Source organism: Rana temporaria, chromosome 1 (assembly GCF_905171775.1).
Source record: "Rana temporaria chromosome 1, aRanTem1.1, whole genome shotgun sequence".
NCBI classification, from domain to species: domain Eukaryota; kingdom Metazoa; phylum Chordata; class Amphibia; order Anura; family Ranidae; genus Rana; species Rana temporaria.
Window position 1 is genome coordinate 586,743,491 of NC_053489.1, and position 18,013 is coordinate 586,761,503.

The 18,013-nt window shown below is 41.4% G+C and overlaps 1 protein-coding gene across 7 annotated transcripts in view; it reads right to left on the reverse strand.

The window, feature by feature from the left end:
• Window positions 1–18,013, reverse strand: part of LIMCH1 (LIM and calponin homology domains 1) — a 388,951-nt gene that overhangs the window by 55,207 nt on the left and 315,731 nt on the right. For all 7 annotated transcript variants that reach the window (XM_040335035.1, XM_040335040.1, XM_040335041.1 and 4 more), the window contains 6 exons: window positions 14,267–14,424; window positions 13,761–14,169; window positions 10,182–10,409; window positions 9,239–9,329; window positions 8,722–8,843; window positions 1,080–1,179 (listed from right to left, as the gene is read on the reverse strand). In XM_040335035.1, coding sequence (XP_040190969.1) covers window positions 1,080–1,179; window positions 8,722–8,843; window positions 9,239–9,329; window positions 10,182–10,409; window positions 13,761–14,169; window positions 14,267–14,424 — 1,108 coding nt within the window. The remainder of the gene's footprint in view (window positions 1–1,079; window positions 1,180–8,721; window positions 8,844–9,238; window positions 9,330–10,181; window positions 10,410–13,760; window positions 14,170–14,266; window positions 14,425–18,013) is intronic.

Here is an 18,013-nt window from a genome sequence, read left to right on the forward strand (position 1 = left end):
AAACCTGATTATTCCTCCTGTGAGTCTAATGTAATCTCTTCTTGACTGCAGACTTCACAGTTTGATTTGCCTCAACAAGCCTCTCCAACAAAGTCTCCTCTCAACTCAAGGCCCCACAGCAGCAGAGTGCGTTACTAGGGCAATATTTACGCCATTGCTAAAATAAACTATTTAATAAACATTTATATCAAATGAAAGGAGCAAATAAAGGTCTTGGGGGAGACGACAGCGATACTGTGCATTCAGGTGGTGATTTCCATTACCTTAACTATACTAGAACAACAATCATAAGACTGGCCGCAATGGGCAAAACATTCTACTCATGAGAACTTCTATATGAAAGCAAAAGGCACAACTAGTAAGCAAGTGAATGTTAGCAAGTGGACCTTTGTTAGACACCCCTGCGTAGGCTAACTTGAGGAAGATCTGCAGTAAAGGAGCCTGTACTCACCTACCAGAGAAGTCTAACAAAGCACCTTGGCCAGATTGGCTATTTCCTGCACTGCACTTTAACCAGCAAATTCAGCACCCCCCCCCCAAATAATCTACCTCAAGGGTTGATAAACATAGACGTGCACCTGGTCTATGTTTGTGTAAATTGTGCAATTTCAGAAGATTATTAGGAAAGGTTCACAATTAGGTGGCATAACAGGAAGTGAGCTTTCCTGGTATTTGAACATTCTGTAATCCCATTGAAGTACCTGTAATTTTCTGCCTCCAGTGGCAGTATACATGTCAAATATCTTAATTTCTGTATAGGTAATTTTAGCGGTAAATGCTACCAGTAGCTTTTTCCCATAATGCATATGATGTCTTTTTCTGTGCACCAATCCTTTATGGAGATAAAACGGATTTATGGGTCCCAGCTTCTCTTGGAAATTCACACTTTGCATTTTAATTGTGCATTTCATTTTATTTAGTGGAATACACAATACTACATAGTACAGTCAGGAAATATTTTATGTACAAAAGTTAAGAAATGGTTTAAAACACTGAATGGGGTCTGCTATATTATTACACCCCTCTAGTGAAGTCCATGTAGGTGAATGGTGTGACCTGCCATCACAGGGTGTACGCACCATGCTGTTCTTTCCGCAGTGGCTCTTGTCCATTGTCCTGTGTTGCTTTCACTTGATGCAATGCAGTTTCTTTTTCTTTCTTGATGCTGAAATCCAGAGACTAGAAATAAAATTAAATATCATAAATGCATATCCTTGTTTGAAGAATAAAGTTACATATATAAACACTATGGTGTTGATTCACTAAAACTGCAAAATCTATTGCAGCTGTGCACTGTAGCCAGCTTCTAACTTCAGTTTTGACAAAAACAAAAAAGACGCCTTTTCTATGCAGAGCTGCACCAGATTTTGCATTCTCCAGATTTTCTAAATGAACCCCTATGAATCTCAATAAGGTACATTTTTCTACCTCTACCATGTTCTTACTTTGCCCTTTTTGGAATTTCAATCGTTTTTCTTTAATTGTATTTTTATTCTCCAGCACAGCTAAGCTCCATCACGGTTTGCACAAAAATTTCAGTTACAAAAGCAATGCAAGACCCAAAGCAGATGTTGCATTAAAAGACAACATTTTTGAAGTACCAAAAATAATAATAATAATTATTTGCACATGCACAAGTGAAATGTGTAAAACATCCGCGCCAGGATCACCCACTGCATGTTGTCATTCATACTTGTATTGACAAGAAAATAATTATGAAATTATTATGGTCAGCTTGTTATGTAATGTCTGATGTCCCCAATATCTCTCTCCTCTCAGTCCTGACGTTCCACTAATGTGGCAATAGCAACTCTATTGGGTAACAATTTGAATACTATACTTTTCATTCCAAATTGTAAACATAATACAAGGTCATTCTTTACACCAGACTTGTAAATGGTACTGTATATCTATAGAAAGAAGAGCCAGGATAGCACTGTGATACAACATAAAGGAATATGTAAGCAAATGACCTTACAATAAAGTGATTGTGAAGGTTTTGAGGGCAGAAACAGAGTAATTATGCAATCAATTATTCTAACTTAAAGCAAACTTGCGTTAACACTATTACAAGTTTGAAAATACCATTTGGTACTCAAGCATACCCTTTAATGCTCCTACAACTTTTTATAAAAATGCTATAAAGTTATATACTAGTATATTTTTGGAAAGAACAGGGACAGTTTAGAACCTGTGCCAGGTTTTTATTGATGTCTGCCAAGAACAGGAAGGGAGGAAGTATTTTCTACATGTGGACATGAAGGAGATGTTTAAACTCTTCTCCCATCTAGCATAAATATACTTGTTACTGTTTAATGCATGTGATTTGGAACTACATAAATATGGGAAAAGTGATTCCTGCGAAATTGAAAAGTTAAAAAAACTACTTTAAACATGCTTGACCAGAAGCCATAACATTTACTCCACATATCTAAAGGAAATTTAGAAAAATAGACAGTGGGGATGATTTACTAAATCTGGAGAGTGGGACATGTGGTACAGCTGTGCATGGTAGCCAATCAGCTTCTAACTTCAGATTGTTCAATTAAGCTTTGACAAAAATGATTTATGTAAGCGGATTGGTTTTTATGCAGAGCAGCACCAGATTTTTGCACTCTCCAGTTTTGCACACTGGGCTTAAACCCAAGTACCCTTGGCAGAAAAAACACTCATATAGAGCATTTTTTTGTACAAAGTTTAGATTTAGAATTTTGCTTTTTTTTCTGCCAGTAAGCTCCAATGAGAAACGCAAACCAGAATGTTTTTTTTTTTTCATGCCTCCAAGCGTTGAGCTCAAAATATGCCTGTAATCATTCTAATGCGCAAGGACACATAGGGTAGCATTGAGCTGCTTCTACAGGCAGGACACAAAACTCCCATAGAAGCAGTGATTTTTAAGCCTGTGTGCATGGACCCTTAGTAAATCAACCCCACTGTGTTATATGGCATATACTCACTTCTACGTTACACATAGTAATTTTAGCAGCACTATGTAAGATAGTAAATAAGCTTGATTGCACAAGAGACATACTAAAATATTTAATTTAAACATCTTAGACAAGGGCTACCCCAGGGGTGGCCAACCAGTGGCCCGCGGAGCCCTCTGATGTGGTCCGTGACCTCCTTCTCTGGAATGGGGGGTTGGCAAACCCAGATCACTGGTTGCCAACCATCCATACCACAGCATTAGTGTTGTGAATGAAGCTGGTGGTAGAGGACGAAAGCGGCTGCAGAGCAGATCCCCATAAGCCAATGCTTCCTGTACAGCACAGCTTTTTGACACAGGCGGAGTCTATGGCAAAGTTTAGCTAACCCACAGGATAGACACAGGTGCAGTACGCTGCACCGGCAGCGTGGGCAGACCGCAACACATCAGTGTGAAAGCAGTCTTAGGCCCTGTAATAGTATGGCCCGTGGGACCCAGAAACTCTTGAAGGATGTGGGGTACTCCTGTTTCAGCTTCACCAATGACTCCTGTGTCTAGGGTCACCCTATGTCCACTAGGGGCATAGGATGACTGAGAAATGATATCTTAAATTACATGAGATGGGACAGTAATGATAATTCACAATGTATTGCAGGATATCTTGAAATATTACACGTGGTTAATTCTGAACCCAACAGGTCAATAGGACAGTGATTCATTCAATGTGGAACATAGGTAATTAAGTCTGCTACGGTCATGTAAACTAACCTTAGTTTGGCTTCTAAAGACCTGTTCATTGTGTGATGCTAATTAACACTGTATTGTGTGAAAGTTCTATTGATGATAATGGGTGTTGTGAGTTAGCACAATCTAAAGGTCAGATGTCCGACTTATGTTTACTAAAGGAATGTGGATTGTATAGAAGGTGCGAAAAGCTTATCGCGGAATCACAATGTCTGGGTAAATGATTAGTAATTAGCTCATTATCTGAATGTCATTCTCTAAACGATGTGTATTAAGCTCCTAGTGTCAAGTTATGGGTGGAGTTAAGCCATTGTTTCTTGAGGCTTCTAACTGTATAAGGCCTAGTACACACGAGAGGATTTATCCGTGGATACGGTCCAGCGGACCGTTTCCGCGGATAAATCCTCGAGGATTTCAGCGGATTTGGATCCGATGGAGTGTACTCACCATAGGATCGAAATCCGCGCCGAAATCCCCTCGCGATGACGTGTCGCGCCGTCATGATGACGTGGCGACGAGCGCGACGCTGTCATAAGGAATTCCACGCATGCGTTGAATCATTATGACGCATGCGGGGGATCCCTTTGGACGGATTGATCCGGTGAGTCTGTACAGACCAGCGGATCAATCCGTTGGGATCGATTCAAGCGGATAGATTTGTAGACATGTCTACAAATTTTTATCTGCTGGAATTGGGAAATTCCCGCAGATAAATATCCGCAGGAATGTACACACCATAGAATCTATCCGCTGAAACCGATCCGCTGAGATTTTTCAGCAGATGGATTCTATGGTGTGTACGGGGCCTTAGAAGAGCTTGAGTTTACCATTAAAGTCATTCGTTTGGAACCAGAGAACAGAGCTGTGTGTCTCGTTTTCTGGGGGAAATCCAGTGGGTCCTGTCTGCTGGATTGTGGAGTGTCGGAAGCTGTCGTGGGTTGGTGGAATGGAATATCGTAAATGGCGTTTACCCCCTGACCGTTACAGGCCCTTTTCACATAATCGGCCTGACCCAATCGGATCCTCAATTCACCTCTATAGAGCGGCAGATGTAAACAGACTTTTGTCCACTTACGCCTGCCTACCTCCAATCCGCAGAATTTGTCCCCTTCCATCTGGGCTGATCGGCTCGGAGGGCCTATAGAATAGCTGTGACCTGTCACCTGCCTACTCTGTTCATTGTAGCCCTCGCTCTTCAAAAAGTTGGGCACCCGTGGGCTACCCTATCCTGCCATGGATGCTTGGTGACATTTCTGAAACACCCATCAAATTAACAGGTACCAGTTTGTGTCTAAGAAGTGCCAATGTCACTCCTGAATAGGTATGAGCTTCGAGTTCGAGTCGAACTCATGTTAGACTCGAACATTGCCTGTTCGGCGAACATTGAACAATTAGGGGTGTTCGCGGCAAATTACAAAAGCCGCGGAACACCCTGTTAAAGTCTATGGAAGAAATCTAAAGTGCTAATTTTAAAGGCTAATATGCAATTTATTGTCCTAAAAAGTGTTTGGGGACCTGGGTCCTGTCCCAGGGGACATGTATCAATGCAAAAAAAAGTTTAAAAAACGGCCGTTTTTTCGGGAGCAGTGAATTTAATAATGCTAAAAGTGAAACAATAAAGTGAAATATTACTTTAAATTTCGTACCTAGGGGGGGGTGTAAAGTTAGCATGTGAAATAGCGCATGTTTCCAGTACATAGAACTGTCCCTGCACAAAGAGTCATTTCTGAAAGAAAAAAAAAGTATTTTAAAAACTGACTTGCGCCTATAATGAAAAGAGTGGGGGACAGAGTGTGCCCCCCTCTCCTGAACCGTACCAGGCCACAGCCCTCAACATGGGGAGGATGTCCCCATGTTGATGGGGACAAGGGCCTCATCCCCACAACCCTGTGTCCAACGGAGAGAGGAGGTCGACAATGCTGTGCTCTGGATGGATGGATCTTCTCATTGCTGGGACCAGAGATCACCCACACCCATCGCTGGATACAGACAACGTTGGAGCAGGAAGCCGGGACCGAGAGTGGATTACCAGCGCTGGATTTTTTAATTTTTTTTTATTAATAAAGGACTTTTTTCTATGGGGTGTGTGTGTGTTTTTTCCAACTATTTTCCCATGCTATTTTTGTTATTTTTTTATGAATGAATTCGCTCTGAATTGCCAGAGCCGACAATTCCTTAGGAGCCGCAAGTCCGGTTTAAATGTCTTTTTCTTTCAGAAATGACACTTTGTGCAGTGACAGTTCTAAGTGCGGGAAACATGCGCTATTTCACATGCTAACTTTACACTCCCCCTAGGTACGAAATTTAAAGGAACATTTCACTTTTATTGTTTCACTTTTAGCATTATTAAATTCACTGCTCCCAAAAAAACGTCAGTTTTTAAAACTTTTTTTTGCATTGATACATGTCCCCTGGGACAGGACCCAGGTCCCCAAACAGTTTTTAGGACAATAACTTGCATATTAGCCTTTAAAAATAGCACTTTAGATTTCAAACGTTCGAGTCCCATAGACTTTAATAGGGTTCTAAAGTTCACACAAACATTTGGTGTGTTCGCAAGTTCTGGTGCGAACCGAACAGGGGGGTGTTCGGCTCATCCCTACTCCTGAATTGTGAAGCTTGCAGTTTTCATTCATTAAATAGGTTGCAACAATATAATAGTTACAATGTATTATGATTACTTATTTGTGCACATATCAAGAGAGTGTAATTTGACCTATTAATTAACCTATTACCCACCCTAAGGTAACCTTAAAGCAAAACCAACTAAACCCAGAAACAAAAACTGCATATATTGTAGCTAACCAATCATATGTGGTGGCTGCAATAATTTTCCTCTATTTTTATTTGGTGTTTGGTCAGTAACACTATCCCTCTCAGAGTGGCTACATCAACTTCTTCACTCTATCTATGGAAGAGAAACGTAGTCACCCTTGGACATCAGCATTGTTAATTAGTGGAGAATGTAGTCTAAGATGGACTAGTAGATGGAGACTGGGTTCACACTAGTGCGAATTGGATGCGGTTTTCCCCTCATCCAATTCGCACAACAGGAGATTGTGACCGGCTCTCTATGGAGTCGGTTCACACATCTCTGCAGCGGCTCTGGTGCAATTAGCACTGGAGCCCTGTGCGTCTTTTGGTCCGTTTCAGGTCCGAATTCAGCCAAAAATTTGGGCTGAAATCAGGCCTGAAACGGTGAACAAGGACGCATCGGACTGCGTGCTCATATCTGAACCCAGCCTTATTTGGACTTTACATAAGTGACTAACAATTTAAAGTTGAACTCTAGCTAAGATTTAATAGGCAGTAGCAGCAATTGTTTTTTCCTTTATGAATGGCGTCAGGACCCTAAAGCATGGGAAAGAGGTTGCAGGGAGCAGTCTTGCAGTGAGGAGGAGCAGAGAAATTGGTGAATAAATCTTTGTTTTTTTGGTTCCTCTAGACCAGGGGTCTCCAAACTTTTTAAACAAAGGGCCAGTTTATTGTCCTTTAGGAGGGCCGGATTGTGGCCAGCAGGGGCAAAAAAATTCGGCATCATTGGCAATAAATATGGCCTCAGGATTGGTGGTCAATAGGAGGGGTAGTGCCCCTATTAATAGAAGGAATCGTATCCCATCATTGGTATCAGTGGAAGAAAGAGTGCCCCATTGTTGCCGTTTGTTGGAGGAATAGTGCCTCATATCAGTGGAAGGAATAGTGCCCCAAGGGCCGGATAGAAGCTAGAAAAGGGCCACATCTGGCCCTTGGGTCGTAGTTTGGAGACCCCTGCTCTAGACCTAATGAACAAGCAATCCTGCAAAGGATTATTTTTTAGTTGCCTGGAGTTGCCTACTGACTTTTTTTGGGCTGGATCACCCAGTATTAAACTATGGAGGGACTCAGAAATACAAAGACTGCTGTGTTAATGCTAGCGAAAGAATATATCATACACTGAGGGGGAAAAATAGTATTTGATCCCCTGCTGATTTTGAATGTTTGTCCACTGACAAATAAATGATCAGTCTATAATGTTAATAGTAGCTTTTTTTTTTAACAGGATAACAGATCGTTGGCAAGATTCTCCTGTGTAGTTCTGGGCTAATTCCTAACTGTTCTCATGATCATTGAAAAACCAATGAGGTGAGATCTTGCATTGAGCCCCAGACCTAGGGGGATTGGCAGATATTTTGTGTTTCTTCCATTTGCAAATAATCACACCAACTGTTGTCAACCTCTCACCAAGCTGCTTGGCGATGGTCTTGTAGCCCTGATGTCCCTGACATCCTTGGACAGCTGTTTGGTCTTGGCCATGGTGGAGAGATTGGAATCTGATTGATTTCTTCTGTGGACAGGTGTCTTTATACAGGTAACAAACCAAGATTAGAAGCACTCCCTTTAAAAGAGTGCGCCTAATCTCAGCTCGTTACCTGTATAGAAGACACCTGGGAGCCAGCAATGATGCTGACTGAGGGGATCAAATACTTATTTCACTAATTGAAATGCAAATCAATTTATAACCTTTTGAAATGCGCTTTTCTCGATATTTTTGTTGTTATTCTGTGTCTCCTTATTTAAATAAATCCACTATTAAAAATTATAAACTGATAATGTGTCAGTGGGCAAATGTACAAAATCAAATACAGTTTTCCCTCACTGTATATACCATTGCCGATATCGGCCATAGTTACACATTAACTATCCCTAAATAATTGCTTTCTTCCGTTCATTATTTCTTTCATAGTTTCTTGTTTTTTCAGCCAATCATTTAAATGTTTCATGTTAATGTCAATCGTTTAACTTGTAGGAGTTTGTAGTGTTGCATTCAATTTTTTTTACGAATAGTTAAACTACAAAAAAAAAAAGAAGAAGATTATATTTGTTTTGTTAGAAATTGAAAAATAAAATAAAAAATTAATAGAATAAAAATGAATAAATAGGCCTGTAGACTATACAGATGTAATATGTTTTCTTAGGAGGGATTTATAGCAAAAAGAATGTAACTTTGTTTCTTAATAGAGTTCCACTTGAAATAATATGAATACTAATATTATATGCAAATAATACACTACCAGTGATTTGGGATCAACCTTTTGTTCCTCTTCTTGGTCTTTTCCATTTACGACAGCTTCAGGCGGTGGTGTGAACTCTAAGCTGGTGACAATTGGGTTTTCCTTATTATGCTGTGTTATACCTAGAGTCAAGATGTCAAATCAGGCCACAATCAGACTGTGATATGGGACAAATGCAATAATAAAAGAGACAAACAGTGTAAATCTAGGGCTATAAATATAGTGCTGACTCTCAAAACTCCATATTTAAAAAGGCATTTAACAAAAAATATATGTGTCTTTCTATAATAACAAACATCACAGTGCTTATTACTTTGACAGAAATTTGACACAGGTGCCTAACTTGCCTTTAACATATCCAGATGGTTTTGAGATGTTTTTGCTAACTGAATAAATTGTTATGCATCTATATAGTGAACTGTCACATGATCTGCTTTGGCCATGGTTATCCTTAGAAGGCATACTTTACTGTATATGCAACACCAACAACTGTACAACAGCACAGAGTTCAACAAACCTTCAGCTGTCTGCTCATTGTGGACATTGGTAGGCAAAGATGAATGTGTTCCATCAACCACATCACTGCAATTTCTTTCACCAGACAAAATCTGATTGAAAAATATAAAGGCAAATCTGAGGTTAAAATCATGATGCAAATGTTTTATAAACTCAAACAGTTGTGATGCTTTTACATGACCATTTCGTGAGAAAAATAACAAAACATAATAATGCACTTGAAGGAAGCCATAGACGCATAAATGCTGTCTAAACCAATTAATATATGGTATCAACAATCCTTATGTTTGCCAGTAGAAGTACATTTTTTTCCTTCAACAATCAGGATAACATGTCTTGAAGAACCTAGCAATTGGCTGCATTGGATTAAAAATCTATATGGTTTCTTGGGAAAACAAGACCGGTGCCAAGGCTGGTTGCCTGCAGTCCTCCCTTTTTTTTGTCACTGACCTAAGACACACACTTGGGCGAGGAACGCTTTCTTTACCAGTTTGTAAAATAATCATCAATCAATGTCCAGACCATGTCCAACCAACAGCTAATGTCTACAGCGAACCTAATTCAGGCAAAATGTAGACTGGTCTGGTTGTAAATTATTAGGCAATTTCTTAACATCTCTCCAATATGATGGCAGTGATAAGCCAATACCAAAGTCCATAGCCAAGTAAGTGTGTATATATGTGTGATAAATGCTGAATTGTAAAAGTATTATTTGATGACTGCATCACTGTATAAGTTGAAAAGTCCAATGCATGGAGTATTGGACACCGCAAGAAAATTTGAAAATGTTCTAGAAAAACAGCAACACTACGTTCCACGCTTAGAGTACCAACCAGAAGTCTACTTTATAGTTATAAAAAAGTTTAAGTCTAATTAATTGTTGGTGGCAACACAAACTCTCTTGCCGTTTTTTCAGTTTTATAAACCATCCTCTTTGGCCTTACTTCTTTGTCCTTGATAGAATTTTGTATATTCGGCCTTTTCAAACTAAGTTCAATGGATGACGCATCTGGCTCCAACACTGTTGCTGGTGCATCCACTCTGGCTACACCTTCAAACATCTGTGATCTGGTCAGTGATGGACAAAACATTTGGACTCCACTTGATCCAATTTCCTTGTGTTCCTCTGTGCCATTCATTGCCTCTCCATTCATACTCACTTTTCCCTCTACCTACAGAAACCAAATAAGTAGGTGTTTAGAAAGGAAAACAAAAAAAGGGGATAAAAAAGTCACACCTATAGAACACCTCTTTCTGGGACATAAAACACTATCAGAAGTCAACAAGTTATTTTCCAATATAAAGCCTAAAAAAAGCAAACAGTGCTGTGGTTCACAAAGTAGCAGAATTTCAAACTGATTTAATCTCCATCTCTAATTCCAAGTCTCACAAGACTAGCAAGTCAGAGGGAGCGGTGCCTTAGATTTACTCAGCAGATATACAGCTATGAGACTGTAGGGACGCAATTGCCCAAGTACCCTCATATACCAAGAAGTGCACTGCTATTTTTAGGAGGAATTTCAGACAAACATTTTCAAGGTATAGTAAAGGCCCAACAAGCATTGCTAAATGTTCCCTATATGGTAGAAAAGCTTCACTCTTTTTGATCAGTTCCACATTAACATCTGTAACTGTTGCCCCATTAACCTTTTGGGCAGGATGCCATCTACTTTCATGGTACTGCCTTGCATTGTTATAGGCTTTCTAACTTCAGACAGATCACTTCCATTTCCAACAAGCCACTACAACAGCTAGGTACCCTGATTAGGGGTTGATCTTTCTCTAGCACTATATCCAGCAAAAATTCCTTCCTTGTTTGTCTGATAAGCCCTCCTGTCCTTTAAAGGTCCCTGTGTAGTAAAATGGTAAAATCTCAATCCCTGAAGGGGCCATTATTGTGCATGCTGTGTATGGTTGTGTGGTACAATCAGGCTAGACCGGTGTTTCTCAACCTTTTAACCTTGAGGGAACCCCTGGCAAAAAGTTTGAGATCGCTGGGAACCCCTGAAATAATGTTAAGATCTACAGCTCATGCAACATCAGTGTGATCAGCGAGTTGTGATATGACAATTTTAAGAAATAGCATTAATAGAAAAAAATATTAAAACTTACCTATTTTATGTGAAACTTGTAATGATTTATTTTTTCTGCACAGATGCTCAATTCTGGATTTAAATGGAAATAAGCAGTGTACAGGGGGCAGCAGGGCAGAGCACAGGAGGCCAGGCGGACACAATACACGGGGAACATCAGGGCACATTACATGGGGGCAGCGGGACACACAGCAGAACGTGGGGCACATCATGGGGCATACAGCAGGGCACAGGGAACATTACGGGACTCACAGCAGGGTACTGGGCACACCATGGGGCTCACAGCAGAACATGGGGCACATAGCAGAACATGGGGCACACAGCAGAAAATGGGGAACATCCTGGGGCACACAGCAGAGAATGGAGCACATCGTGGAGCACACAGCAGAATCTGGGGCAAACAGCAGGACACAGGGCACATTATGGGGCACACAGCAGAAAATGGGGCAACTCAAGGGACACACAGCAAGGCACATGACACATTACAGGGCTCACAGCAGGGAAGGGGGGACATTAAGGGACACAGAGAAGGACATGGGGCATATTAAAGGGCATACAGCAGGACACAGGGCACAGATCAGAACATGAAGCACAAGGGGAATACAGCAGGGCACATGGAACATTACAGGACTCACAACAAGACATAGGGCTCACAGCAGAACGTGGGGCACACAACAGAAAATGGGGCACACAGCAGAAAATGGGGAACATCCTGGGGCACACAGCAGAAAATGGGGCACATCAAGGGACACACAGCAGGGCATATTACAGGGCTCACAGCAGGGCATGGGGCACACAGTAGGACACAAGGCAGCTTAAGGGGCACAGATCAGCACACAGGGCCCATTTATGGGGCTCACAGCAGAACATGGGGCACATCATTGGACACATCGTGGGGCACACAGGAGAACATGGGGCACACAGCAGGACACAGGGCACATTACAGTGCTCACAGGGCATAAAACACATTACAGGGCTCACAGCAGGGCATGGGGCACACCGGTACACTGTGGTAGCAATTTCTATTAAAAGCACAGTAGTGTGGGAAGCGGCTGTAAAAAGTCTTCTCTCATAGCTCTCTACTCCCCACCGGCCCCTCCTCCATTCTCGTTCACCTCAGGTGATTCACAAGCTGTTGGGGTGGATAGGAGGAGAGGAGGGACCGGCAGGGAGAGCGCACAATGAGAAGACTTATTACAGCCGATTCCCGCACTACTATGAGCTCACTGAGTAGAGGAGAGGGCGTTTAATTTCTCATTTAATGATTATAGTCAGCATAGTCAAACAAAAACACCACAGAAATCCCAAACAAATAAATCCCCAGTAGTTAACTGGATGTTTGCATTTTTCAAACAAAAGTTTGGCATGGATCTTACATTTGTATAAATGCTTGCATGTTTTTTTAAAGGAAAAATTCACCTTTCATAACATGTTACATTTGTATTTAGAGTGTAACATGTTACTAAATCAGCAGCCCCCGCACTCTCTCCCGTGCCCACGTTGTGACAGTGTGTGGGGGGTATCTTCTCCGCAAGGCTATTCGTGGCTCCACCTTCTGGCCGCATCATTCATTTACAGAGTTCTGTGAATAAAAGAACTATCGTCAACTATTACAAGTAGTCAGCCGCAATGGTTGACGGTAGTTGTAGTTCTTTCATTCACTCTGTGAATGAATGATGTGGCCAGAAAGTGGAGCCACAAATGGGCGTGCTCGTTTGGCAGTCCTCAATGAATTACGAGAGCGCTGGTGAGCAATCTAGGTAGTTAATTGATTCTTCCTGCAATTCATTAATTGCTTGCACATATGAGGTACAGACAGTTACACTGACAGCCTTCAGGAGACGCAAGGCTCCTAAAGAAATAAATTGACTTTTTTTACCTGTAAAAAGATATGCATTTTTAATAAATAAATACAAAAAGGTAAAATTAGCCTTTGGAATATAGAACAACACAGATAATAAATAGAAGTGCAGATGCTACATTTTAAAGCCCAACTCTTGCCAAAACCTTTTTGTTAGTGGTTATGGTTACTTGGAAGACAAACACTTCTGTCTCCTTTTTATTATTGTTTATGACCCCCAATGGCCAGATTTTACCCCATGTGCCTGGGAGAGCAAGGCAAGAAATTAGGGGACTGGTTGCAACTGGAAAAAATATATACAACATAATAATACACCAATCGGGGGTTCCAATCATTACCAATTTAATGGAAAACAAAATGTTTTGTTTAGTTTGCATCCCACTGAAAAGATTTACTATAACTTCCTGTTCACATGACAACATGAGCCCGACGTAGGCTCCAGCTCTTCTGTACTCTGTCCAAAAAAGTGTTGGCTGGAGTTGGACTTTTAGCAGATACACTAATCACAATACTTCACTGTAAATGTTTGCCATTTATATGCTCAGTGCAATTCATGTTTTTTTTTTTACCTTGAAAGTTTTGAGAACATGTTGTGTATTTCTGGGCTGGGAATAAGGCTTAGGTGTTAACATAGGCACTGCCTTTGAGACCACATTTTTTGTTGGTGATATGGGACCCATGGGTGCTTTAAAGTCCAATTCAGAAGTAGGAGATATAGTTGCTTCTACTGTAGAAGTAAATTTTGGAGAAGGCGTAGACTGCTGTCTCAGATACTTCAATGGGTTAGGGTCCTCCGATGAAGAGAGTAAGCCAGGCTCTACTGAATGGCTTCTCTCCAGAATTTTTGGCATCACTAAACGTTCAAGAACAGCTTCACTTATGGTAAACCTCTCAATGTATTTCTGCAGTATTTTTTCTGCTTCCTCTCTCGTCCTGGCGTTTTTGTAAGCCTCATGCAAATCTTTCTCTCTTCGTTCTCTGTGAGAGATTAAAAGAAAATGTAAAGACCAACAATGTCAAGAAGTCTATTTGATTACACTAAGCAGTTACACAGCAACTAAAACAATGTAATTACTTTTCCTCTACTATTTCTTTGTAAGTTTTTATGCTTTTCCTTCTTTCACTCAAGTCAGGTTCCCCACTAAGTAACCTCTCCATCTTTTTTCTTTCTTCTTCTTTCTTTAGCAAGTCTTGCGATGCACTTCTCCTGCGAGTCTTCCACCGGGCCAAGTCCTACATAGCAGAGAAAGGACAGAATTAATGCAAATAACCAGACTCATACCTTTTTACCACCAAGACAACAGTCATCATGGTGGGCGAATATATACAAACTATAAGCAAAAATAACACACTGAATAGAGTGCTAATGTAGCCCTTCCTTCTGTTTAAGCACTGCTCAGCGCTCAGGAGTAAGCAATAGAGAAAATTGGCAGCGGGAAATAAGACAGAAATATTCAATGATCAGGACGCCCTCAGACGAAGTCAGCCAATGACGAAACGCGTCAAGGCGTGACCACTATCGAACGACCAGAAGCGTTGTGAACCCTCCAGGATCAGAAACAGGAAAGCCAGCTAGAGCGTCTTTGCTGTCATGACGAGTGGAGACAGGACACAGGCACAGTAACATTTCACATGCTTGTCATTGTTTACCTTGTGGTACGCATATTTTATAAGGGGACCTGTGGGGTTTGAATAAACTTTTTTAAATGGTACTGCACTATATGAGTTTATTTCCTGATATGTGATTACGATTGGGACCAAAACAAGTAAACCGGAGGAGAGTGCAATATTCAGGACTGATGCAGATGTGTATTCCAGGCTGTTTTTATTCCGCAGTTTGGTGAGTGCATCCCCAAAAGGGGAGAATATCCCCCCACGCGGTGAAACACCCCCCCTGGTAATAAGGAGCACTTGATAAGGAAGACACTGATTAATGACATGTTTGTCCACCTGCACCATTATTGTTACCTATATTGAATATATAAAGGTTTTTTCAAACGTGGGTTTGAAAATAGCGCTGCTACAGTATCACACTGGACTTTGGGACTTTCAATAGTTTCTTTCCTTTTTTTTACTGTCTGTTTAAAAAATAACACACTGCAGTCATAAATCCAAAGTCTCATTAGACTCCATACCCGTACTATTTCAAAAAGGCAGCACACAGAGGACAGCTGAAGTGCAAAGTTAAACAACCAATCAGCTGTAAGCTTAATAATTCCAGATTATAGTAAAAGAAATTCCCATTAGCTGCTAGGACTTAACACACTTTGTTTAATGTGCTGTGGAATAAGCCTGCTTCATTTAGGTTTACCTTGACCTCATCTGCCTATATACCGCCTGTGTGATTTATTAGCTGAACACATCAGTTTTAGTACATGTATCTTCTAAGACACGTTCAGCATTTGAAAAGCAGGCAAGGCAAAGATTCAGTAAGATGCAAACTTACAATATTGTTTGCCCTCATCTCAGAACTGGGCTGATAGTGAGAAGCAAGAAGAGAGGAACATGACTTCTGAACCTGCGTATAATGCCTTACTGTATTTCTCAGACATCATGCCATGGATTGTGTTGCTACATATGCTCTACCAGCTAATAACCCATACACCAATCCTAATCTCGCTAATCAGTGCTAAGCATTACCCCAGCACTGCCACTGTCCATCACTACACAGATTAGGTGAGGCAGGGCTTTCCAGCCAGGAACACAAGTGTCTGAAAAGTGTAATGCTGCACTGCTTGTCCTTCTATTCTTATCTAGGTCAGCCTACTGACTTCTGAGGGAATCCTCTGACACTCAAGCAATACAGCAAGGGATAGTGAAGGACAAAGAATCTTCAAAGGCTTGGATCAAGGAAGATATTTTGCGTTTAATACCAATGAAAAGAAAAAATGAACCCGCGCTACAGAATTAAAAATGTATGTCAAATGCGGCAGGGAAAATATAAGATTTGCAAATGCGATTAAAAACGCGATTGAATGCGATTAAAAATCTGAATAAACATTAAGCCTAGGTTCACACTGCTGCGAATTCAAAATCGCGGTAAAATGCGCGATTTTACAGCGATTTGGTGGCTGCGATTTTGCCGCGATTTCGGCCGCAATTTAATGTAAATCGCGGCCCGAAATCGCAAAAAGTAGTACAGGAACTACTTTTTGAAATCGCAGATGCGGAGTCGCACTGATTAGGACAGTGCCATTGCCGACAATTGCCACCGATTTGAGATGCGATTTGACATGTCCGTGAATCGCGGGTAGCGCAGTAAATTGCGGGGGCGCAGGGCAAAAATGCTGCCCTGCGCCTCCGTAAATAAGGGGCAAATCTAACTGAATCCGGGCCAGGGATAAAAGTGCTGAAGGGCCTGAACAAGCTCCTTCAGACACACAGGTATTATGCTAATAAAAGCAATTTTCTGAGATTTGTTGTTTACAAGTTAAAAACAGTTTTGTTTTTTTTTGCTAGAAAATGACTTGGAACCTTAAAACATTATACATTTGTTTTCTAACACCCTAGAGAATAAAATGGCGGTCGTTTTTTGGGCAAAAATCCACTTTTTGAAAATAAGACAACTGTAAAGTTAGCCCAAATTTTTTTATATTGTGAAAGATAATGTTACGCCAAGTAAAATTGATACCCAACATGTTACACTTCAAAATTGCGCCCGCTCGTGGAATGGCGACAAACCTTTACCCTTAAAGATCTCCATAGGCGAAGTCTACAGGTTGCATGTTTCGAGTTAGGCATAGGGCTAGAATTACTGCTCTTGCTCCAACAATCGCGGCGATACCTCACATGTGTGGTTTGAACACCGTTTTCATATGCGGGAGCTGCTCACAAATGTTCGCTTCTACACGCAAGCTCGGCGGGACGTGGCGCGTTTAACCACTTAAGGACCCCTTCACGTCGATATACGTCAGCAGAATGGCACGGCTGGGCACAATCACGTACCTGTACGTGTCTCTTTAAGCCCAGCCGTCTCTTTAAGCACAGCTCGCGACCCGGTCCGAAGCTCCGTGACCGCGCCCGTGGGACCTGCGGACCTGATCGCTGCCGGTGTCCCGCGATCGATCACCGGAGCTGAAGAACGGGGAGAGGTGTGTATAAACACACCTTCCCTGTTCTTCACAGTGGCGCTGTCATTGATTGGCGTCTGTTCCCTGATATAGGGAAAGGCGGTCAATAATGTCACACATCCAGCCCCGCCCCCCCCTACAGTTAGAAACAAATATGAGGTCACACTTAACCCCTACAGCGCCCCCTAGTGGTTAACTTCTAAACTGCAATTGTCATTTTCACAGTAAACAGTGCATTTTTATAGCACTTTTTGCTGTGAAAATGACAATAGTCCCAAAAATGTGTCAAAAGTGTCCGATGTGTCCGCCATAATGTCACAGTCACAAAAAAAACGCTGATCGATAAACGCTTATTGCGATTTTTTTACCAAAAATAGGTAGAAGAATACGTATCGGCCTAAACTGAGGAAAAAAACTTTAATATATATTTTTGGGGGATATTTATAAAAAGTAACAAATATTGAATTTTTTTCAAAATTGTCGCTCTATTTTTGTTTATAGCGCAAAAAATAAAAACCGCAGAGGTGATCAAATACCACCAAAAGAAAGCTCTATTTGTGGGAAAAAAGGACGCCAATTTTGTTTGGGAGCCACGTCGCACGACCGCGCAATTGTCAGTTAAAGCGACGCGGAGCGATCACTTGTAAACAAACCATTACATGACGCCGGTTCCTCCCTCTCCTCTCTGTACCGTTCGGTACAGTGTGAGAGGAGAGGGGGGGGGGAGCGGGTGGCAGCAGCAGCACTGTGGG